The sequence below is a fragment of the Mandrillus leucophaeus genome, unplaced genomic scaffold (assembly GCF_000951045.1).
Source record: "Mandrillus leucophaeus isolate KB7577 unplaced genomic scaffold, Mleu.le_1.0 Scaffold119, whole genome shotgun sequence".
Classification (NCBI taxonomy): domain Eukaryota; kingdom Metazoa; phylum Chordata; class Mammalia; order Primates; family Cercopithecidae; genus Mandrillus; species Mandrillus leucophaeus.
The window spans coordinates 846,475-871,411 of record NW_012100209.1 but is presented as its reverse complement, the minus strand read 5'-3'; the positions used below and the strand labels follow the sequence as shown (position 1 = coordinate 871,411).

At 37.6% G+C, this 24,937-nt stretch overlaps 1 protein-coding gene across 1 annotated transcript in view; it reads left to right on the top strand.

The window, feature by feature from the left end:
* LIFR (leukemia inhibitory factor receptor alpha) overlaps positions 1-24,937 on the top strand; it is a 119,089-nt gene that overhangs the window by 49,772 nt on the left and 44,380 nt on the right. The window contains exons 2-5 of the mRNA XM_011966107.1: positions 13,956-14,116; positions 15,767-15,881; positions 17,122-17,261; positions 20,858-21,021. Of these exons, the coding sequence (XP_011821497.1) occupies positions 13,975-14,116; positions 15,767-15,881; positions 17,122-17,261; positions 20,858-21,021 (561 nt within the window). The 5' untranslated portion in view covers positions 13,956-13,974. The remainder of the gene's footprint in view (positions 1-13,955; positions 14,117-15,766; positions 15,882-17,121; positions 17,262-20,857; positions 21,022-24,937) is intronic.

Sequence of the window (24,937 nt, the reverse complement as noted above, 5' to 3'; positions counted from 1 at the left end):
CAAGTTTTGTATTTCCTTATCTGTCAAATGGGGATAATAATATCCAGCTCATGGTGCCCACATGTAATATTTAATAAATGTTACCTTGATCTCACTGATCTGATATGGTGATTAAAGCCAGTATTCTATTCTTAATAATACAGAATTTCCAAGCAGAATAATTGTGTTATGTAAGTTTTATCAAACTGTCATGGAAAGCATTTCAGGGCATTCTGACAAACTATTTTGTTGCTTCTGGTCATTGAGAAATATTTTGTCGAGTTTTATTTGCTTTAAAACTGAAATGCCTTCCATTGCCAATACGTTTTATTTTGAATTGAAGGCATTTTTCTTCTTCTGTTGTTGTCTTGAATAGTCCTGTATTCATTTTTGAAGGTCAGGGTCTGATCTTTCTTTCCTTTTATAGAGGAGTTAGAGTGGGATGTGAATCATTAAAGTCACTGTTGAGTGCCTTTTCCTTGACAGGCACTAGGTAGGCATCAGATTTGCAGCGGCGTCCTGGACAGACATGTCTCTGCCCTGTGAATGACATATGGAAGTGACCAGTGTGGTTAAAAGCCAGGAGGCCCACTCAATAAATAGATGGTTACTACAGTTAAGTATCAAGTAGTCCTCATTTCCTCCCTTCTGATTTTAAAAGGAATTTTGTTGTGATATTACATTTTACTGAACACAAACGTTGCCTCCTGCATATTCAACGAACTACTGTATATGAGGAACATACTGTTATTTCACTTTGTTGACATTCATGAATGATTTAGTGATGACTTATGTTATACAAGTGTAAGAATATCCTAGGTTAATAGGCTTAAAATTGCTACTGTATATCTTCTGTGAAGGATAATCTTTCATTATCTTAAGTATGACCTCATGCCTTTTTGAGATTATCTTTTGTAAAATTATTGAGAATGAGCTCCTCCTAAAAAATCTAGGATGCATGGAATTTATGGCTATCCCACTTGAGAAATTCCAGCGCATGATCTTACTGAGAGAGAGTGACAGTAAAGCATTTACAGTCGTGTACCGTTTAATGATGTTTAGGTCAATAACAGACCATATATATGATGGTCGTCTCATTAGATTATGATACTGTATTTTTACTGTACCTTTTTTATGTTTGGATACCCAAATACTTCCGTTCTGTTACAGCTGCCTTCAGTATTGAGTACAGTAACATGCTGCACAGATTTATAGCCTTAGGAGCAATAGGCTATTATACCATATAGCGTAGGTGTCTAGTAGACTATACCATGTAGGTTTGTGTAAGTACACTCTATGATGTTTGCACAACAACAAAATTGCCTAACACAAATCTCAGAACTGTATCCTTGTCGTTAAGCACACATGACTATATTTAAAAATAATGTTTCCATTTGACAGTGTGTAAAACTACATTAGTTTGTAATTAGTTTTATGTAGGGACAATTTTTTTAAGTTGGCAACTGTTGTAAATATTTTGATAACAAGTAGACCATCAGTAGTCATGAAAGATATGTCTTGGAACCTTTATGACAAATACTGAGCTTGCATTTGATTTTCCTCATACAGCCAAATAAAAGAAAGGAAATTTCTTGAGTCGTGTTTTCATGTTCCTGTGTACAATTCATAGTAGGATAAGTTACATCACTGATTGTAGCCAACAGCAAAGTCACCATTTTACTTCTTTTTTTGCTTGAATAAATTAGCCATATTTTGAGAGGGTGTAGGTTAGGGGAAGAACAAATTTAGGAGAGTTATGAATCAAGAATCATTTTTGGACATAGTTTAAGGTGCCTATGAGACTTGCAGGTGACAAGTTGAACATATATCTGAAGGTGACAAGACTTGCAGGTGACAAGTTGTACATATAGATACGTATTACTTCTATCTGTCTCACATTGTTCTACCCCATACCATTGCCTCATGTGGACTTTACTCCCCTTGCCCCCACTGGAACTGGCAGTTAGCTTTCTTTTAGCGGGGGGGGTCGGGGATTTACTTTTCACAAAGAAACACTGTATGAGCTGCACTGAGTATGTAATGGTGACTGGAGAGCAACCAAACTGTGTTGACATATAGACATTGGGCCACTGGCTAGACTTAGGACTTAGCCAACTCATCCTTTCCTGAAGGCCAGCTTCAATAAAATTACAGATGACTGTTTTGAAACTTTTTCAACTCGCAAATAGTCAAAGCTGTGAGTGCTGTACTCAGTTCTTTCCGCAAGCTGCATTGCTGGAATCAGAAACTCAAATGCTTACAGGGACAGGGGACGTTACATAAATGGCAGAAGTAGGCCTGACCTGCCATTTGTCTTTATGCTTTTGATACAGAGACAATCAGAAATATGTCACTTTCTTTTTAACACTACTGCAAGATAGACAACAGTGATAATCTAGATGGTAAATGGCAACTGAAACTTGTCTCAGTTTTGAGGACCTATAAGGAAAGGTGAGAACTATGAAAAACTCTAGAACACATGTTCTTAGGAAGGAGTGACTGCTCTTACCTGGAGTTGATTGTTGTACTGTGAGATGTGGAATGAGTATTTCCAGAGCTTCTTAATTTTGATTTTTTTAAACACTCTATTTTGCAATATTGACAGATAATTCAAGGGTTTTAAAATTTTGCTTGTTTTATGTATATGCTTCAAAGTACTCACATGTGGGTACTTCTATGAAATAGGTAGTAGCTGGCACTTATGGTGAGATGGGATTGCCTAGAGTAAGATTTATATTGAGCAAGAATTTATGATGACTTGGGCAGTAATGAAACCAACAATCATAATTTTTGTTTCATGTTAATAATTTGATATTAGATTATCTACTTATTTTTCAAACAAAAATGAATCCTCCAATTTTAATACCACTGGAGGACAGGATTTTCAACATTATGCATCTGATAAAGTGAGGAGACAAAAAGGTAGTCCTTTTTGGTATTTTTATGGCCATCTTACAATATTGGCCCAGCTTATTAACCGTTTTTTTGTGGTTTTCCCATGTGTTGCTACTAAATCATATCTCCTCCCATCTGTATTTGTTCATTTTCTAGGTGTTATTGTTATCAACATTATCATTTCATTTTGGACCCTGACGTCCATGCTAAATTTATTTTATTGGATTGATTTATTAGAATCCTACTATTACACCCTGTGTATTTGCTGTTTTGCCCATTTCTCCACATTGTCCAGGGTGGTATCTAGTATCATGAGAAAGATGGTTTTAGAAATCATTGCCATATAATATTATATGTAGTAATGTAAGCATATGCATTATGCTCTGAGAACACGAGATACGTTGTTCCACAGATAAGTTAGATATGATTCGTATATCTTCATCCAACTCATTAACGAAAATACCAAGAGAAGCAGAACTCTTTGATATCTGTCTATATCACTTTTGTTCAGGTTGACATCATCCTATGAATTAGCACTCCGAGTAAGGCTGATCATGTGGTCAAAGCAGCCTCTTCACTCTGTTTACACAGCTTGAATTTCTTTACCTTGCTAATACTCATCTTTCACGTATTAGAAAAGATTTTGTTCAAACAGAGATACATTTTGTTGTTTCTGATCCTTGCTTTTCCCAATACAACAGCGTATCAAGTCAAGGTTAAGGATGGGCTGACATGCATGGGTCTGAGGTCTTCTAGGATTCCTTTCTTAATACTGTTGATCTTCTTATCCGGGATCAGTTATCAAGCTCACAGGCCTCTGGTCTGTAGGATTTTATTTCTTAACAAGAATGACCCTTTCTGAGATAGCTTTGCCAAATATCAGTTATTTTAGGTGCTGTTATGTTTTTCATACTCCATTCCACTCTTACATAGAAGATGCTTCACCTGCTTAAAAGATGTTGTAGACCATGGTCTGAAGCCAGAGCTAAAGGGTTTATTTTAGTTGTTGTTTTGAGAAGCATAATCTAAGATGATGCTTAGGATTTCGATATCTGGGGTTAAATAATGTCATGAAGAAAAAAACTTTGAATTATTTTGGAGTGGAGAGCTTCAGATTCTGACCCTAAAGAATGTTAAGAAAACATTCAGGCACATTTTGGTCAACTTCTGTGCATTGAAATCTAGGTCTTAAAACAGTTTATATTTTAAGATTATTTCAGCAGCAAGACAATAAATTTTTAATGCCAATACATTTTGTGACAGGTTAACTGGCTCCCTAAGAACTATATTTGGCTTGCAAATGTATTTTGTTTGGCCCACGTAGTGGTTTTTTTTTTTTTTAATTGGAATTAATTGCCAGCATTTAAAAATAAGGGGATTTCATAATAATACTAATTAAAAAAAAAAAAACCTCAAAAAGCAACAACCTGGATTTCCTGCTCTTTTGGAAAAACTGGAAGATCTGTGGCTGTACTGGCCATGCATCCCATGTGGTATAATACAGACACAAGGAGCTGGCGAGGGGCTGCCCGCCAGCATGTGTCATGTGAACGGCTCCAGTTATTTCATCTGGCTGGCTCTTGGAGTATGTTTGAGTTTGCACCTGCTGAGTTGAGAGCTTAACCAATTAAAAGTGTACTTAGAGTTGGAGGGAGAACAGTAAGATGGCAGTTATTTTCCATTTGTTCTCTGAACATAGGCTGTCTGATCTTTGTTACAATGTGATTAGTGGAAGTGCTTGGTAGAGCAGGTGGTGTTTCCCCAGCAACAGTATTCACTGGACAGGGTCGAGGTAGAGCCCAATTTCTAGTCACATTGTACATCTACCAGTTTGTTCCTGCAGGTGACAAATAAGGTTTTCTGAAAACAAAACAACCGTAAGTTTCTTATGATACTTAAAGTAGGGAAGGCAGGTACTGGGTCTTAGTTGTGTAATTTGAGAGCTAAGACCTGAGATGTTAGGTCATTTATCTGCGAGCCCCTACCTGTCACCTATTCAGTGGTAGAATAGGGACTGGAGTCCAGGACTCTGACTCTAGCTTAGTTGCTCATTTTACAGTTTAGTGTAATGGCCTGGAGCTGAGATTTGCAATCAGAGTTGGCTGCAGGTCCTACTCTGCTCCCTACTAGCTATGTGACCTTTCTGTGCCTCAGTTTTCTTACTATAAAAAGAGGGAAATAATACTAATAATACTGACCTTATAGGATTGATACAAAAATTAAATCTAATTTTGCGTTGAAAGAACTTAAAAAAGTGGCTACTCCTTAATAAACAGTATATAAATAATGCCTAATATCTGAAATACATGTATAAATTATATTTTACATGGTAGAGTTAGCTAAAACCAGCATGTTACCTGGATGGAATTATTGTGTAATTAGTCTTTTTCCCCCTCCTAGAATTTAGAAAGGCCTTTAGGGATAGTTTTACTCTATGTATTGCCCCCCAAAAAAAACCCCAAAAGCAAAAACAAAAAACAAAAAAACTTCAGTTTGAGCCAGTATTCTTTTTATTAATGAATTTTTGTATAGCAAACAGGTTCATTCAAAAGCATGAAGTTTATCAGCTTACTCTTCAGAATGTAGACAAACAACTGAGTGGCATGAAAATACTTTAAGTCCTCACCGAGGACTCTATTTGAATGGATTTACTTCAGTCACCAAATAAATCTTGTGTGGTGGATGTAAAGCACTCCTAGATGTACGAATTTTACAAAGATAAGGCTCTGATCTTAGCTTACAGTGCAAAAGAAGAAAGGGGGAGAATGATCTCCGTAATACCTGGTATGATAAGATCAATGCCTAAAGGGGAAATTGATGTCCAGTGGGAGCATAAACAGAGCACTGTGTCTGGTTGGACATAGTGGTCAGCTTGAGAGCCAAGAGGTAAGAGATGCCCCTAGGAAAGGAGTAGAAGAGGTGGAAGAAGATTGCAGAATAGACGTGTGAATTTGAGTGTGGACAGATATCTGAGCTGTTGTTCAATATAGATATATTGAAAGCTTTGCAACTCACTATGGAAGATGGATTGTATGAGGCCCTTGCCAGATGGTTGTAAATTACGTATGCCAGAGGTTGAGGAGGGCCTGAGCCTCCAGAGCAGTAGAAATGGACTTGAGGGAGAGGATGGAGAAAGAGTCAAGGCATGTTTTAGGTAAAAGTGGCAAGTCAGGTGGGAAGTGTGAGGAATAAGGAAGAGTCAGGATTACTCAGAAGACGCTGGTGCCATGGGCTAAGACTGGGGCACAAAAGAGCAGGTTTGGAGGGGGAAGTGAGTTTAATTCAGTACATCTGGAGTTTTTGAGGAATCTGAAATATTCAAGTGGATGTGAAGCATCAGAATATTTTGTCATGCCTGAAGGAACCTTACTTGAGTGGATTTGTGTAAGTAAGCAAGAAATTATCTGGTGAATGGTTAGTCTGTAACTGGGAAGAGGCCAATCCTGGGAACACGGATTTGGAAGTAATTAGCATAGGAGTGATGTTATAGCCACAAGCACAGGTAATATTGTTCAGTCAGGAAGTGAAGGATAGAAGGAGCAGTGGGCTAGCTAAGGAGTCCCACCAAGGATGCTAAGTAGGAATAGAATTTTAATGGCATCTCAAGTCAGTGAGGGAAGGAATGGATTACCTAATAAATGGTGTTGGGATAAGTGGTAAACATTTATAGGAAAACTGAAAAGGTGGGTCCTTAAATGTACACTGAAATTAATTTTATATGGCTTGAAGCTTAAAATGTGAAACACCTTAAATGACTTGAAGGCAGTATCAGGACAATTTGCATAGTCCTGGCATGAGAAAAACCTTTATGGTTAGAAACAGCAAAGGACAAAATAGAGAAATCTGATCTAGTCAGAGTCAAACAAAAGACTCACGGGAAAGTAAAAGCGATTGGGAAATCTATTTGCTATGTGTATAACATAGTTAATATGCATATTAATATTTTTTTCTTAGCAATCATTAAGGAAATGATTAATGCCCAATTAGAAAAAGAGGCAAAAGATAAAATAAACAACTTATAAATAAAGCATTGCAAATTACCATAAACATATGAAAGGATATTTTAATTATACAAGAAAATAAATGCCATTTATGGCCCAACAAAATAATTTTTTTTTTTTAAAGACAATCCTTGATATTAGTGAAAAGTACTGGGAAATGGAGATGTTCCTGTTTCTTTTTAGAGATAAGTTTTCGTCATGTTTTCCTGTATGTTAAAGATTTCTTGGAGGAATGTTCTTCAGGTTGTTTAATAATAGAGTGCTTCATCGTTAAAATGGAAGAAACAAGTTCATTTGTTTGATAGATGTTTATATTTATTGAAGACTGTTACATACCAGTCACTCTTATAGTGTAGTTGAGGTGGGATATGAGTAGTCAGATGTTACTCTAAGGTATGATGATAGAGTGAGTCCTGAAAGATGGAAGAATGAGAAGCATAGGAGACATTGCAGGGGGCCCTCCATGGAGGCAGTGGTTTTGGGGGAGGCCTTGAGACCAAAAGGAATGTGGAGTGTTTGGGGAGCTGCTGTGGTGTGGAGAGGAAGGGGTTCATGGCCGTCTCTAAGGGCTGTTCCCGCAGTGTGGAACTGGAACTGGAACTGTGTATTGAAGCAGTGGGGAGCCTTTGGAGGATTTTAAGCATGGAAATGATATATTCAAACTTGTTTTGATGTGCTGAGGTTCATAATGGACCAGCTCTTGAATTAACAGGGAAGTCTACACTGCAATGGAGATTACTAAAATTGACATGGAGGGTCCTGAAAAACAAAAACTTTGGAAGACAGTCTATTTTTAAAAGTTCCTGGGTAATGCCAAGGAATTAAGAAAAAAAAATTGACAAGATTATTCTATTTGAATAATAGACCAAAAAGTTATTTTGGGGAATGAATATCCTGCATTATGTACAGTGATAGATTTGTCTTTATAATGTAGCAAATGTTAAATTTCATTATTATTCTCCTACATACAGACTGCATATTGAAGCATGATACAGTGGAATCTCTAAGCAGCCGAACTATCCTCTAACTCAGGTTCCCAGACTGTCACAGTTCACAGTGCCCGTCGCGTTTTGTTAATGCTTTTCATGATGCTTGTAGTCGAAAGAATTACCTAACAGTTCTCTTTTTGAAATAGCTGGGTCCAGACAATTTAATGACTATTTATGATCAAACACTTTAGTAGCAGTTTGAAGAAATAATATGTATCTACTTAAAAGGAGAAATATAATTGTCCCTCTATCTCTGTGGGGGCACGTTCCAAGACCTTCACAGATGTGAAAATCTTTGGATGTCCAAGTCCCTAATATAAAATGGTGTGGTATTTGTATATAACCTGTGCTTATCCTCTCATATGCTTTAAATCATCTTTCATACAATGTTAATGCTATGTGAGCAGTTATACGGTACTGTTTTTATACTGTTTTTTATTATTGTACTGTTTTATTGGTTTTGTTTTCTGAATATTTTCAATTCAGGGTTGGTTGAATCTGTGATTGCAGAACCCTGGGATATGGAGGGCCTATGGTAGTATTTTTCTTTCATTCTTAAAAAGCCTTAATTACTGATGAGATGTGTGAACCTATTGAGTACTGCATAGCTTCTCAGATCTTGGAAATCAGCACCCTCATTTCCATTTCTACATTGATTTGTTTGGGTAGTACTTGTGTTTTATCCCAGCAATTACTAGTCCCTCCCTCCCTTCGCCAAAGATAAAGATATGACGTCACATAAAAAAAAAGTAGCATGACCAAATATTGAAACCGTGGACTACCTTGCACTAACGGTTTTCAGAATGTTGGACAGATGTCGCTTTGTTTTCTTCAAAAACTTAGATATTCTGTGATAGCTTTTCAGTTTCCTTTGGTATCTTGGGATACGTCAGTGCAGTTTGGGAGCCAGAGCTTTAACTTAGGTTCCTCGTGTCAGCAGTACCTGGGTTAGCATGCAGCCTAATGATGAAAGTATACTGTGGGCATATAATCATTTGTGCCTTGGTTTTAATTCAGCCAGCTGGCTTAGAGTTTTTGGTGTCTGCTTTGTGCCAGGTACTGCTTGGACACTGAGGGTTACGTGAACTCAGGGATGTGTTTGCTCTCAGGGATCTGACAGTCTGTGGGGAGAATTACAAGATTGGGAAGTGAAGCAGTGGAGCAGAAGTCAGCAAACTCTTTCTGTAAAGGGCCAGGCAGTAAATATTTTAGGCTTTGTGGACCATTCAGTCTCTATCCCAGCCTCTCAGCTCTAACATTGTCATGGGAAAGTAAACATAGATTGTACTTAAACTAATGGGCATGGCTGTGTTCTAGGAAGATTTACAAAATCAAGAGGCGGGTAAGATTCGGCCTGTGGAACATGAATTGTGCAACCCCGTGACATAAATATAATTAAAGTGTTGTAGAAGCAGCAGAAGATGGCATCTAACATTCTGGGGACTCTCAGAGGTGATGACAAACATACCCCCTGCTAGGAGCATCACTGCTGACTTGAGGAGGATGCAGATGAAATTAGAAGGGAAAATGGGTGCTGGCCTGAGGAGTGCTGAAGGGTCCAGCAGCTGTGGTACGGCAGCCATTTTAGTGTGGTCCGGACACACGCAGCAGGCCTCTTTGTAGGTTCCGACTCCAGTTGTATGGATTATATATTTTCTCTCTTGTTCTTTTTTGTTTTGTACCTCATTTTGGTCAACCGTGTCCTGCAGTAGCTTCCAGAGAGTGGGTACATGGAAGGCGATATATCTTTCGACATCTTGCATGTCTTCGTAAAATGTATGTTATCAACTCAACAGCTTGAGTATAGAATTTAAGTGTGAAAATAATTTTCACTTGTATTTTGGAAGGTGTTCTTTTTAGCTTTCATTGCTGAGAAGTCTGGTGTGTTCCTCCTCTTCTCAAGAATATTTATGGGTCACACACCCAGTCTCATGTACACCTGTAACCTGCTCTGGAGGTGGTGCTGTCACTATCCCTGTGTTACAGTGGGGGTTTGTCCACACTCACACAGCAAGTCACAGAGGCCTTGAGTGATTTATTATGATGTTGTTCTTATTCCTGAGCCCTTGTGTATGGCCTCCACTCCCTGGAAACTTGTAACATCTTTGATACAGTTATTTTGATATTCTCAGTGATGCATCTTGCTATCAGTCTTTTCAAATTCCTTGTGCTGGGTTATGTGGGCTCTTTGAGGACTAGATTTTTGCTAGGACTAGATCTATATACTGATAAATTTTGCATACATCTTTGTTACTGCAGCTATCTCCTAGTTAATCTCCTTGAAACATCACTTTGTTGCAGCTTCCCTCTTTCTGAAAAGCTATTCATGCCTTCCTGTGCAGTCTAGTCTTCCCAGATAGAACTTCTTAGTCTGGTCAAGTTTATGTTTTTCATAAGTATTTCTTTCATTTAACTTGAAGAGCCCCTACACTTCACTTCAGTAACACAATGGAGTCTACCTAACTGCAGAGTTTATGATCCTGAAAAGCCTTCTTCACTGGGAGCTAATGCTTGAGGAATTTAAGATCTTGTGGGAGGGAAATGGGATAAGGAAAATCGTTGCTGGTCAAAGTTTTTAAACAATGTTGATGTTTCCTCCTAGGAAACAGTAAAGAAAGGGACACTAGGAAGAATACAAATGAGCAGTGCGGGTACTGTTTACTGCCTGTGTGATTGCCCTTGTTTGGCTCAACTCCCAACATCTCCACTCCTGTGGATCGGTGACCCACTCGTAGGTTTATTTACCTTTACAATAGTTCAGGGTATTTTCTTTTCTTCTTCACGTGTTCCAGCTTAGCATTTAATTTCTTTTGAGAATTAATGACAAGGGAGTTATCTCATTGTATCTCAAAAAGGTAGATTCTTGAGATAAAAGATGCTTTAGGCAGTCTTAATTCCTTATATCCTGACTGTGCAGGTGTTGCCTGAGGCCTCCTTCTGCACCCAAGGCTGGAGGCTTCAGTGCCATCAGGCTTAGGTTCGTGCCAGCAGGACATGCTGACTCATTCTCTGTCACATTTCCCCCTCCGTCTCTACCTACCTGTCCCCACCACCACCACCATATTTATGTATATATAGAGAGGGGTTGGGGGACGGGAACAGAGACAAAATAGGCAACAAAATGTGTTGGGACTACAGTTTCTGGTATTTAGCTTTACTTTTCTCAACTCTTTTCCTAATTTTCTTCAGCAGAAAGGCCCTAAACCTCATGTACATTGGAACCAGAATTCCCAAGGTTGAGAAAAATACAAGTCAAGGTACATGTATGAACACTCATCTTCACAAACAAGGCCTTTAAAAGCTCAGGGTCATGTGTTGACAGGACCGAACTTTGCCATGTGGGGCCCCAGGCTCAGGTTCTGCCTGTGCTTCATGATGGTCTAAGATTGAGGTCAGCATATGTGTAAAGAAATAGAACCAGATATTTTTCTTTCCATTCAACAATCTTATAAATTTATTCTGCGTGATTGCTTTTCTTTAGCAGAAGAGTTTATTGACTTCTTAAATCCTTTAAAATAATTAGTATAGGAGACAAACTGGTCATCCTTGTGCAGGAAGGATACTGCCCATGAGCATGTTTTGTTTGGCCTTTAGAATGTGTACAACTTATGCATTATTTTCTTACATTTACAAACTTTGGTGTTTCATTTAAAATGCCAGATTTCTACCTTGTCTGGAAAAATCAGCATCTTTGGCAAAATGAGGCTGGTGGCTGCCACTTTTATGCTCGGCAGAGGGGCCGCAGTTTGCACCTGCTGTGAAAACGTTTGTTCCTTGCTTTGCCCCTGCATATTTGCATTGGCACCCTGTTGTCGCATCCTAATTTTGAAAGTTAGATCCTGAAACTCTATAAAAATTCGTGCTTCTCTAAGGAATAAGGCATTGACAGGGTAAAAAAAGTGAATTCTGACAATATTTCTATCAGGAGTGCGTAGAGAAAAGCTTCCCAAGCATCCCTTTTTTCTCAAAGTACCTCAGAAGGCTCTGTTCATGTATTGTTCTGGCCCACAGTAAGTCCATTTGAAAGTTTTGCTTGGTAGGGAAGTCTAATGTGTCATAAGCATAATACTGCATTGCCCAAAATTCTCTGTGTAAATGTATCACACCAGGAAGTCTTCTTTATTATCCTGCTTAAGTTAAGCAGGCTTCGGTGACACTGCCCTTAATCCTTCTGTCCCTGGGCACTGCCTTCCTCCTGCTCACTGACCTCCTCAGCAGAGTCTTTGATCCGTGGCTGTTGCTGGCGTAGGCTTTGTGCAAGCTCGCTACTGTCTGCATGCCTGTTACCTGCCAGCAGGAATGGAATATTACAGCTTCACTTTGGGAAGTCTCTTATGTGGATCCTGAATAGAGCATGGCTGTGTGCTGCAATGGTTGAGGCTGAGGCAGGGAGGGATTAAGTGATTTACCCTCAGCCATACCGCTAATTAGTAATGGAGCCAAGATTAGCTTCTAAATCTGGAAGCACCTGGTCCAGAGCTCTTCCTCAGCTGCCTCCCTCCACCCCTTCTTGCCCTTCTTCCTGGCATGGCAGTTGGACCTGTGTCTCTTTTTAGAATAATCGAAACTTGTAGCGAGGGACTGTTTCATTTCAAGATAATGTTTAGCCAGTCAGTGAATATGGTTTATGATTATTTTAGTCAGGGTTTGAGTTTTAGGGTCCTGTTTGGCTCCATTACTCAGTTATTCTTGTACAGTTGTGTAATTCTATAAATTCGGCAACTGGCATTTTAGACATTTTGTGAATACATTTTCATTCTAAGAAGTAAACTCAGTGACTCTGGAATTGACTAGGAAGTTATTCATTCATCCAGAAAATAATAGAACACTTTTGAAATGTGTGCTCATGCCTTGTGCATGTTTTGGTTATAATTAAGCTATTTGGGATTCATTTCCTGGGTTTTTGACAGTACTTAGCAGTAGCCAAGAAGAGAGCTTGCCATCTGCTTTCACTAAGAAGAATATTTTTTTGAATTCTCTCAGTGGGCTCCAGTTGTTTAAGTGTTGGATCTCCTTTTCTTTATCGAGTCTCCATTTCTCATCTGTTTTCGCACATTTTCTTCTACTTTTTTTTTTTTGGTATTTTTTTCTGAAAGATTATGCAATCTTTTTCTTATTTTAATTTTTAATATCAGACAATATATGTTTAACTTCTAAGAGGTATTTTTATTTCCTGTTATTCCTTTTTTATTGCATCCTCTTGTTTTTTATAGTTATGCCATGTTTACTCTGAGGATACTGTTTAGAGTTTTCTTAGGTTCTTTTTTTTCTTTTAAGTTTTCTTGTTTCCTATATCATCCTCATTTTCTCTGGAAATACTTATTATTTTCCTTTTGGTTATCCTAAATTTCTCTTTAATATTTTAGCCTTTGCTTATATGTTTTGTGATCTTTGGTGCCCTGTGCCAATGTTGTAATATAATGAGGCAATTTTAGGTCTGACACAAGAGTTTTCAGTGTATTGGAAGGACCTTGTTTGCTGGTGGTGTCCCCCTAGGAAGAAGGGATGAAGGGTGGATGGGAATTTCATTACTGTGAGAGATCGCTAAATGTCCAGTGTGCAACATCTCCATACTGTTACCCTAGTTTTTTCTCTTTAAATTATTAAATTTATATGAAATAGAAACTTTCCATCACCATGTAAATGGGAAACAAAACTAATATTACTTGTCGTAAATGACTAAACACAAGTTAACATACTAATAAAATACATAAAAATATCAATCCAGGTATCACTTAAAATTGTCAAAACTTCAGTCTCATGCACTGCTTTTCTGCATTTTAGTAGTGTTGGAGTAGAGTTGATAGCCATGTGCTTATAATTTTGTTGTAATTTTATAATTATAGTTATAATTTTGAACTTGAAGCCCATCATTTGAAAATTGGCCTTCTAGTAGATACCTAAAGCAACAGCTGTGTCCAATTATTGATGTCTCCACAAGCCAAGGAAACTTGAGTTTAAGTAGCTCCAAAGTCTCTAAATGTACAGTGTTTCAGAATCTGTCAGAATCTATTTGAGTGTGTGTGTACACAGTATAAGGTGAGCCTCCAGAACAATCTGAACACCATCTGAAACTCTTCTCCTAACCTAGGACTGATTGCATTGCACAGATGATGGATATTTACGTGTGTTTGAAACGAGCATCCTGGATGGTGGACAATAAAGGAATGAGGACTGCTTCAAATTTCCAGTGGCTCTTACCAACATTTATTCTTCTATATCTAATGAATCAAGTAAATAGCCAGAAAAAGGGTAAGTGCATCAACCTTCCAAAGAATGAACAGATTGCAGTTTTATTTCCATGATGAAGTAATTTTGTTGCTTTATTGACCCCTTTAGGATTTTGTTGGTTAAAATTCGTTTTTTTGTCATCTTTTTTCTATGTACTTTTAGTTCTTTTAAAAAGATCCTTAATGATAGATCAAAATATTATTTTACCATAAAAATATAAGATATAATTTATATTCAATAAAATTTGCCTTTTTAAGATTCAGTTCTGTGAGTTTTGACAATGAATATAGTTATGTAACCAGCAGCACAATCAAGATAGGGAACAGCCCCGGCACTGCAAAAGCTTCCTGGCTCCTCTGTAGTCAACCCTCCCGGGCCCATCCCCTGCCAGCGCTGCCTTGTCTCCATAGACACTGTTTTCTGTCTCTATAATGTTACCTTTTTAGAATGTCATATCAATGAAATCCAAATACTTTTAAATGTATTATGTTACATCTTGAATATATTAAGAATGTTTATGTAGATATTTTATAGCTTATTTCTATAAAGAAATTATCATCCTCCTGCCCCTTGGTTTAGTTTTTATATTATTTCCATATTTAAACAGATCTCTTTTCCCCAAGGTCCTTCATTAGATTACTTTATTATTATGATTATTGCTGCTTTATAATGTGAGTACTTTTAATGTAATATTTGTTTTTCTGTCTTATATAAATAGCTTTATAATTGATTCCTACAGTGAAGATCATACCAACCATGTACAAAAACAAAAACATTTTTCATAAACATTTATAGAATCTGAGATGGACTACCTTTTTTATTCTGTAATTGCCTTTTCCCCTTCTTTCCCTCCTTTCTTCCCTCTTTCCCTCTCTCTTATACCCCTCTTCTTTTTACTCATTTTTTTTCGGGGTGACTTTTTTCATTGCATAGTGCTTACATATTCCATGATGTAATGTTATTTTATAGATGTAAGTACTAGTAGGATTGTAATCTTTTGAATTATTGTTTTTCAATTGTTTAGGCCCACACCAAAAACACATTTCTCAGATGAACTCATGAGTTTATTACTGTTTAAATTTAATATACTTCATAATAACCTAAAGATTAGTTATGGGAGTTCTACCAAGGGGGCAGTCTGGTAGCAAGCAGTGAAGTGGTGGTGGCTAGGAGTTTCAAAGTTTTGTTTAAAGACTTGGAAGGCACATCATTTTTACTTAAGACTTATTTGTTTTTGTTTTTTGTCTTTGTTTTTTCCTCAAGTGGGGCTATTGAAGATTCAAGAGGTGCTAGAATCTAGCCTCACGCCCTCTCTTGGTCCCATTATTGAATCTACATGAGTAGCCACTCACTCCCTTGATTTGTCTTAGTTGCTTGAAAGTGGAATTTTTGATAGCAGCCTAACCCCAAAATGGTCTAGTAGCTGGCCCACTTTCATCAGTTTACCCTTTAGTTTTTTTTTTAATCAAAGTTGCAAAAAGAAATAGAAAACCAGTCCACTCCCATGACTGCAGGATCATCTTTTTGAAAAAACATGGGCTCTCTACAGACACACATGCTTGTACTTACAACTGAAAATGCTTGACCTTTTAGAGTGCAGTTGACTTACTCAGCATATTCTCTGTGTGTGTGTGTGTGTGTGTGTATGTATGTGTGTTTCTCCTTCTCCAGGAGCTCCTCATGATTTGAAGTGTGTAACTAACAATTTGCAAGTGTGGGACTGTTATTGGAAAGCACCCTCTGGAACAGGCCGTGGTACTGATTATGAAGTTTGCATTGAAAACAGGTAATTTTAATTCACAATGAGCTAGGTTGAATTGCAGAAATGACCCTCAGTTCTTACTTTCTTGTTGCTTGTGAAACTAGAGGGTTATTTCCTGCTTGTGTTCTGTGTCCAGCAGAGTCTGCCATGACTTCTGCCTCATTTTTCTCCTGTAGGGCACCAGGTGTTATGAGGTGTGATAGTAAGGTGAGAAGAGGGGACAGAGTCTGCACTGGCTTTCAGAGCCGCCTTCTTGATCTGGTAGATAAGACTGTCACTCAGATTTTTCCCACCAAATAAAGCCACATGGCTATACCTTGCTTCAGAGAGGCAGGGAAGGATGGTCTTAGTGTGAGTCCAGAAAGGGGACCCTGAAAAGTTTACTGAAGAGCACACATGCCCACCACAGGCCAAACAGAGAGGAAGTTAGTCCTGGTCCCCTGCTCCCCTGGTCACAATAAACAAATAGTAGCAATGCTGTGGGTTTTGTGCAAGGGAGTGTACACTAGGAGTATGAAAGTCCAGAAAGGCTGTCAGAGGAGGTATAATTCTGGAGTAGGCACACTCAGTTTTCTCAGCAGAAAAGCAATAGGAGGACATTCCACCCTGAAAGAATATTGCGTACAATGGCTTAAATGTATGAGATGGCATGATTTGGAGAATTCAGGTGTTCATTGCTGATGCCTAAAGAAGCCTTTCCATGTGAGAGGTTTAGAAGGAGATGAGCTGGACCCATTCACGTCCAGAGTCCTAAGCACCCAGAGATACCAGGGGAACTGGAAGTATTTTAGAAACAGAACTGAAGAGGAAGTTCTGTTAAGAATAAACCGTGAGCCAAGGCAGAGGAGCAGGGGAGTTGCCAGTTTCATTTCCTTCATCAGCATCCATTGAACATCATCCTAGCATGAGGAGCGCTGTGATGTGCTGGTCCCCCAGTGAAGGGGTGGAGCGTGAGCAGTGGAAGTCAGCCTACAAAGGGAAGGTTGAGGTGGGATTTTGAAAGGCATGCAAAAACTCCAGCTATATGGAGTCCTCTGTGCTTACTCTACTTTTTGGTACAATGTGGTTGTTTTTCCTACCCCTACATTGGTAAAATTACTACCAATCTGTTTTTTCAGTCTTAAAATGCAGTACAACCTATCATGTTTTTGCAACAAAAAGGGCATAAAGTTTTTTCCTTTGTATTTTGTGTTAACCAAATTTTTATGAAAATTATACTATTAATTTTATTTGCTAATTAAAATTCAATTTCTTCTTATTACAGGTCCCATTCTTGTTATCAACTAGAGAAAACAAATATTAAAATTCCAGCTCTTTCACATGGTGATTATGAAATAACAATAAATTCTCTACATGATTTTGGAAGTTCTACAAGTAAATTCACACTAAATGAACAAAACGTTTGTAAGTATTTGCAAACAAACTCGATTTTAAAGTAACTCAAGTGTCATTTGTTAGTATTGTGGTGCTTTCTAGTTCTTTGAATTTCATGTGTTATGCTGATACTTTTAATTCACTCAGCAACCTTCCTATGAATTGTAAATGGTAGCCAAGATCAGAAGGAAGCAAACTTTCTTCTGGCCAATCAAAATATCCCCAGAATTCAAGCTCCTTCCCTCAGTTCCATACTCTTTCCTTAGCCCCCTTGACTCCTGCGTACCTTTCAGAATTTCTCAAATGCCCCTCGCTCTAGGGCATAGTCTTGTCTGGGAAGCTACTGAAAAATGACAGTATTAGAATCAGAAAGGCAAATCAAGACAGACTCTAGGAGACTCAGTCGATTAATAGTTCCTTGTATTTTACATATCATGTAATGTATTGGTAGCATTATAAATAATAATGGTCCTGATTGTGATTAGAATAACAGTATTGGGGTAAGAAAATTGAAAAGCAAATTAGGTGAGTGTAAGGAAGGGAGGAGATGGATACATCAGCAAATCTTTGAGCACCTACTGTGTGCAAGAGAAGCTCTGCAATGCATGTATAGCTGTCCTTTAGAGAATCTGGGTCTCTTGACAATTTGCTACTAAATAAAAGTATGAAAATTGAGTGTCTGTGGATCTAAAGATGCTTTTGAAATCACATAAAGCAAACAAGATTTTGTGTATATATACACACACAGAGAGAGTAAAGTTTGTACTTCCCTTGTGTAAGCATGAAAAATTCTTAAGATTTTTAATGTCTGCATTTCTTAAAATCACCTGAAAATTTGGGTCATTCTGAAGCAGAATAAATAACGTGGGTCCTGTAAAAAAGCTGGGAAAACTCTTACCTCCTGATGTCCTAAGGAAGCAAGAGCGTGTAGTTTATGGGTAAAGCTGAATTAGCGTTAGAAGAAAATAAGAAAGACTTTCATTAAATTTCTTCCCTGAGTTTCTAGAAAGCAAGTTAGCATTGTCCTCACATGTCTGTTTAGCACAAAATGAAGATGGTAGTTCATGGGAGCTTAGGGGAAACTTCCCTATATGCTATAAAGAAAAGAAAGGGAACAGTGGCTTTTTAAAATCCTTGTATTTGTAATTATGGCCATTACTCTCTTTAGCTTGAAATGTTGGATATGACTTGTGTTTTTAAGAGTAGCCCACTGCTATTTAAATAAAATGTAAATTATGTGGACTTTTCAGGGAGAGAAGCATTTTAAAGATGAGCATTGTCTTAGTACAATACTCCCATGTTTCATAAATTGTAAGTTACTACATCATGTGACATACTGAATCATTTGAAAGAAGAGCCGTGTTCTTGGAAGCCTCTTGCTCTTTTCTGGTCACACTGGCACCCTGAACTTTCCCTGTCCTGGTGCTAAATTAACTTCTTACCTCTCGTTTGTCTGCGTTTTTCCTTTTTCACAAGCAGCTGCCCACTTATAATCTCTTTATGAAGTATCCTCCACTGTCCTTATACAGCTGTATAACTGGTGTAACTGTTGACTTTGCTCTGTAGTTTAGACTGTAAATCCACATGTTCTGTGTCGTGTACAGCCCTAAACACTTTACATAAATCCAGTATCAGACACTGTATAGGGCAAATTTTAGTTAAATGTATTTTTAAGAACTATTTTTAAGTTCCGAGATCAATGTGTATTGGTTTGTTCTGCCCTTTTTGTTGTTTAGCATATTCAGCTACTCTAGCCCTGTGCTCTCCTGTAGTTTTGGGCTTACCATGACTAGATGTAATTGGTCCTTGATCTTCTAGGATAGAAATGAGGCAAGAAAGGATGAGTCTATGAATTTCTTCCAACTCACCTTTACTTTACTGTTATTTAAGGAAGGAACATGGAAGAAAGTCCAAGTCTCTCTGATTCTCAAACCAGAAAGCCTACATTTTATAGAATGGAACGTGCTCATACCTTCTTTGTTTTCCATTGGTTCAAAATTTTCCATGATTTATCTGTCATTAGGGAGATGTAATGATTTTCAAGGATACATTATTCTTCATGCTACCTTTTTTAGTGTCCTGGATTCTCCCTAGGAGATGCCCAAACCTTCGAGCATGGATTTTTTTTTCTTTACCTTTTGTAATGCAGCTTCAGAGCCCACTGTTCTCCTAAACTTCTTTCTCAGATATTAACAGTAGCCTTGCCAATGGTTTTTCCACAGTCGTCTTCTGTAAACTGTTCTTTTTGGCCCAGATAACAACTATTTGTTTTTATTTTGATGATCCTGGATTTTCTCTGGTTTCCTTCTGCTTCTAGGATTCCCTCTCTGGATTCATGTTGGTGTTTTTCGTTCCTCGAAGGTGTAATTGTCTATCCGCAGCCCCTAAAAGGAGCTTTGGCTGGTTTATATCTGTGTGTTCATGCTCTTTTCTTCCACTACACTCAGTGAGTTCCTTTTAAGTCTACATCCACGGTTCTGACTCCGTGATGTCTTCTTCCCCTGACACTTACTCATCCACAGCCAGGCTTCTGTGTCTCTTCACAGTGACTCCCAATTCCTTTTGCTCCTCTTGCTGCTTTCTGAGCTAGAAACTTGAGAGAATATTGGTTGTTTCCCTTTTGCGTTAGAACCAACCCTTTTTTTCTTTAATCTAGTCAGTTCTTTGAAATGTCCATGACATCTTTTCCTTAGATGGCATCTTAGTTTATATCCTTGTTACTCTAGCCAGGATTGCTCCAGTGGTCTCCTAATTGGTCACCTTATCACCTGTCTCAATCCCCCTCAGTCTGTGTTGCATACCACTGATAAAGGAACCTTTCTGACATACTTCTTACATCCTGCTACTTCTTACATCTTACAACCTGCTACTTCTGCAAGTAACCATTGACTTCTTAATTCAATGCCTTAGTCACTGAGACAATCCTGCTACTATTTAATGGTATCTAAAATCAGTAATGCCCATAGCATTTCTCAAGTGGTTGACATCCCCCAGCATGAGGGACTCTGACACCAGGAGATGCCTGAGACAGCTGCAGAGAAAACAGAGAGAAGCCTTTACCAAAACAAACTTTCTATATTTTGTCATTTTCTTAGGGTAGCCTACAGCCATACAGAGGAAGCTTGTTTTCTTCTCTCTGATGTTGCCTACCTGTAGGTTCCTGACTAAATGACACTATTGTACTATAGAAACCTAGTTGCTGTTTGTATTAGAAAATGTGCTGTGGATTTGAAACAGCCAGCTAATAAATAATTTTCTTAAATTTGGCTGATTAAGTATTGGGAGCTACCTCTACAAATAAATAATATATTTGTTCCCCTTTTTCAGAAATTTGAGAGAATATTGGTTGTTTCCCTTTATCATTAGAACCAACCCTTCATTTCTTTGATCCAGTCCTTTCTTTGAAATGTCCATGACATTTTATCTTTTCCTTATATGGCATCTCAGTCCATGTCCTTTTTACTGCAGCCGGGATTACTAGGTTCTAGAGTTTCCTTTTAAATCTTGAGTGTTGATTTTTTGATCAAGAAGAAATAGAGTTTATAAGTAGTTGATTAGCAGAGTTACAGTATGAAAAATCATTACTTATTTTACTAAGTTTTCTCTTTTGTTTCCTTTTTTTAAAGCCTTAATTCCAGATACTCCAGAGATCTTGAATTTGTCTGCTGATTTCTCAACCTCTACATTATACCTAAAGTGGAATGACAGGGGTTCAGTTTTTCCACACCACTCAAATGTTATCTGGGAAATTAAAATTCTACGTAAAGAGAGTATGGAGCTCGTAAAATTAGTAAGTTTGAACATAGATTTTCTTCCTATGACATTAAAGAAACTGAATACTTTTTTTTTCAGGAAGTCTTAAGGCGGTATCAGTGAACTTTTGGATTATTTAGGAAGTAAATCAAATACCTTTCAGGGTTCATTGAAAACATCATGCATCATTTAAAAATCACTTGTTAATTATTAAAAGATGTGTAACCGTTATAGATAGCTTAGGAAATTAGGCGAGCAATAAGCCGTGATTCTACCATCTGAACATAGTAAGTACTGTTTTTGTGTATTCCTGTCCGGACTGGTTTATATGCATGTTTTTATGTAAATGAAAGTATACATTTAATTTAGTGTATTATTTTACCTTTGTCTAATGTTTTGAAGCATATTTAGCCAGAGTTTAGCCATAGAGCATTTTTTTATAAATCTATAAGCTCGAATTTATCAGTACATGCTTTTTCTCTCTCTCGTTTTTTCAATCCTGTTTATGAATGACCTCTAAGGAGTCATGAACAACAGGTATGAAAAATTTGACAGCTGTTACATGGAAATGCTCCCTTTCAGCCTTTTACTCTTTTTCTTGATAGATTTGGAGTTTGCTTAGTTACAGGTTTAAGAATTAGAAGACCATCTTGTGATTTTACAATTTGTTCAAGTTGCTCAAGTACATAGATTAGTAAAGATAATAGGAAAAGATTATTCTATATTTCATACTTTCTTATTGTTTCTCTTTGACAACCCATGTATTTCATTCCTAAAATAACATTAGTCAGCTAGCACCTAGCCTATATGGGACAATAACCTGTTGCTTCTAGACCACATACAAACCTGTATGGTGTGTTACTGTACTGAATAATGGAGGCAATTGTAATGATGGTAAGTATTTCTGTATCTGAATATATAAAAGGTATGTTAAAATATGGTATAGAAGACTTTAAATGGAGGAAGGGCTTCAAGATGGCTGACTAGAGGCATCTCGTACTCACCTTCTCTACAACAAAGAAGCAAGATAGGGAGTAGTAGATAGTCACACTTCAAATAGATCATCCTAGAGAGAGCATCGGGATTCAAGAGAAGTGACAGGAAGCACCTAAAGCAGGGAAGGGAGAGGAAAGTGAGGCAGCCAGCAGAACACCAGCAGTGGCCCCACTGCTAAAGTGTATTCCGTGTGCCCGGAGTCCCCTGCCTGCGGCTGCTGAAGCACAAGTGGGGCATGATGTGCTGCTGCTAAGGCTGAAGCGTGAGAGAAGCGCAGAATGCAGCTGCTGAGACTAGAATGCAACGGAGCAAAGAGACAGTCTGTTGAATGGGAGAAAACATTTCCAAACTATTTGTCCAACAAAGGACTAATATCAAGAATCTACCGTAAACTAAAACAACTCAACAATTAAAAAATTAATACTCCCATTGTAATGTGGGCAAAGGACATGAATAGACATTTCTCAAAAGAAGACATATGGACAGCAGGTATATGAAAAAATGCAGCCACATCACTACTTACCAGGGAAATACAAATTAAAACCACAGTCAAATTAACTCACTTCTGTTAGAATGGCTTTTATTAAAAAGACAAAAAAACTTATAGGTTGGTGAGGATGTGGAACATGGGAAGCTCTTATACAATGTGATTGGGAATGTAAATTAGTACGACTACTATGGAAATCGGTATGGAGATACCTCAAAAAACTAAAAAGAGAACTCTTATAGGATCCAGCAGTCCCACTTCTGGGTATCTGTCCAAAGGAAAAGAAGTCAGTATATTAAAGGGTTACCTGAATTCATGTGTTTATCATGGCACTATTCACAATAGAAAATACATGGAATCAACCTAAGTGTCCCTCAGTAGATGAGTGGATAAAGAAAATGTGATATATATACACAATGGAATTCTGTTTGGCCATAAAAAAAGAATGAAATCATGTCATCTTCAGCAACCAGGATGGAACTGGAGGCCACTATGCTAAGTGAAATAAGCCAGGCACAGAAAGATAAATATAATATGTTTTTACTCACTCATGGAGACTAAAAAAGCTGATCTCATGGAGGTAGAGATATTATTAATAATAGAATGATAAATACTAGAGGCTGAGAAGGGTGTGTTGGTGGGACAGGGGCAGGAAGAGAGGTTGGTGAATGGGTACAAATATACAGTTAGATAGAAGATATAAGTTCTAATGGTAGATAGCCAAGTAGGGTAACTGTAGTTAGCATCCATGTATTATATATTTCAAAGTAGCTAGAAGACTTGAAATGTTCCCAACACATAGAAATGATGATACTCATAAGATAATGGATACCCCAAATACCCTGACTTGATCATTACACATTCTGTACATGTAATCAATACTCACATGTATCCCGTAAATACTATGTATCAATAAAATGTTTAAAGAGATAAAAAATGGTACACCTGTATAAGGCACTTACCGTGAATGGAGCTTGCAGGACTGAGTTTCTCTGGGTGAGTCAGTGAGTGAATGTGAGGGCCTAGGACATGACTCTTCACCACTGTAGTCTTTATAAACACAGTACAATTAGACCACACTAAATTTATAAAACTTTTTTTCTTTCTTTGGTAATAAATTAACCTTAGTTTACTGTAACTTTTTTACTTTAGAACTTTTAATTTTTAAAAACGTTTTGACTCTTTTGTATTAACACTTAGCTTGAAACAAATACATTGTACAGCTGTACAAAAATATTTTTATATCCTTACTCTATAAGCTTGTTTGTATTTTTAAAAATTATTTTTCTTTAACTTTGTAAGCTATTTTGTTAAAAACAAAGACAAAAACACACACATTAGCCTAGGCCGACACAGGGCCAGGATCGTCAGTATAACAGTCTTCCACCTCCACATCTTGTCCCACTGGAAGGTCTTTGGGGCAGTAACGTGTGGAGCTCTCATCTCCTCTGGTAACAAGGCCTTCTTCTCGAATCCCTCCTGAAAGACCTGCCTGAGGCTGTTTTACAGTTAACTTTTAAAAACGTGTAGGAGTACCCTTTAAAATAATGATAGAAAGTGTAGTACACTGTATACATAAACCAGTAACATAGTCATTTATTATCATTATCAAGTATTATGTACAGAGTACAATTACATGTGTTATACTCTTATACCAGCAGCACAGTAGGTTTGTTTATACCAGCATCGCTACAGACACATGAGTAATATGAGGAACTATGTCATTATGTTAGCTATGATGTCACTTGGTAATAGGAATTTTTCAATTCCATTATAATCTTAAAGGACCACCATGGTATATGTGGGCCCACATTGACTGAAATATTGTTATATAGCACATTACTGTATACCTTGATTCTTTTTATCCTCACAAGAGTCCCAGGAGGGTGATACTATTATTATTCCCATTTTACAGATGGTAACAGAGTCACAGGAAGACTTTGGTGGAGTCAGGATTCCAACCCAGGCAGCTTGGTTTCCGAGTCTTCTCTTAACTGCTACAATTTATATTTTATAAGAAATATATATATTTTTTAAATTTAAAATGTTGTCCTCTTCCTTCTCACATATCCTACTTGAACCTACATTTCAAGACCCAGGTCAAATCCTACCCCTTATTTTATTTTATTTTATTTTATTTGTTTTGTTTTGTTTTGTTTTGTTTTGTTTTTAGAGATAGGGTTCTGCTCTGTCACCTCGGCTGGAGTACAGTGGCATTATCATATAGCTGACTGCAGCCTCAAACTCCTAGGTCAAGGGATACTCTTGCCTCAGTGTCCTGAGTAGCTGGGGCTACAGATGCATGCAGCTGTGCCCAACTTTTTTTTTTTTTTTTTCCATTTTTTATAGAGATGGGGTCTCACTTTTTTGCCCAGACTGCCTACTCCTTATTTTAAAACCCATCCTTTTTTTATTTTTCGAGTCAGAGTCTCGCTCTGTTGCCCATGCTGGAGCGCAGTGGCACAATCTC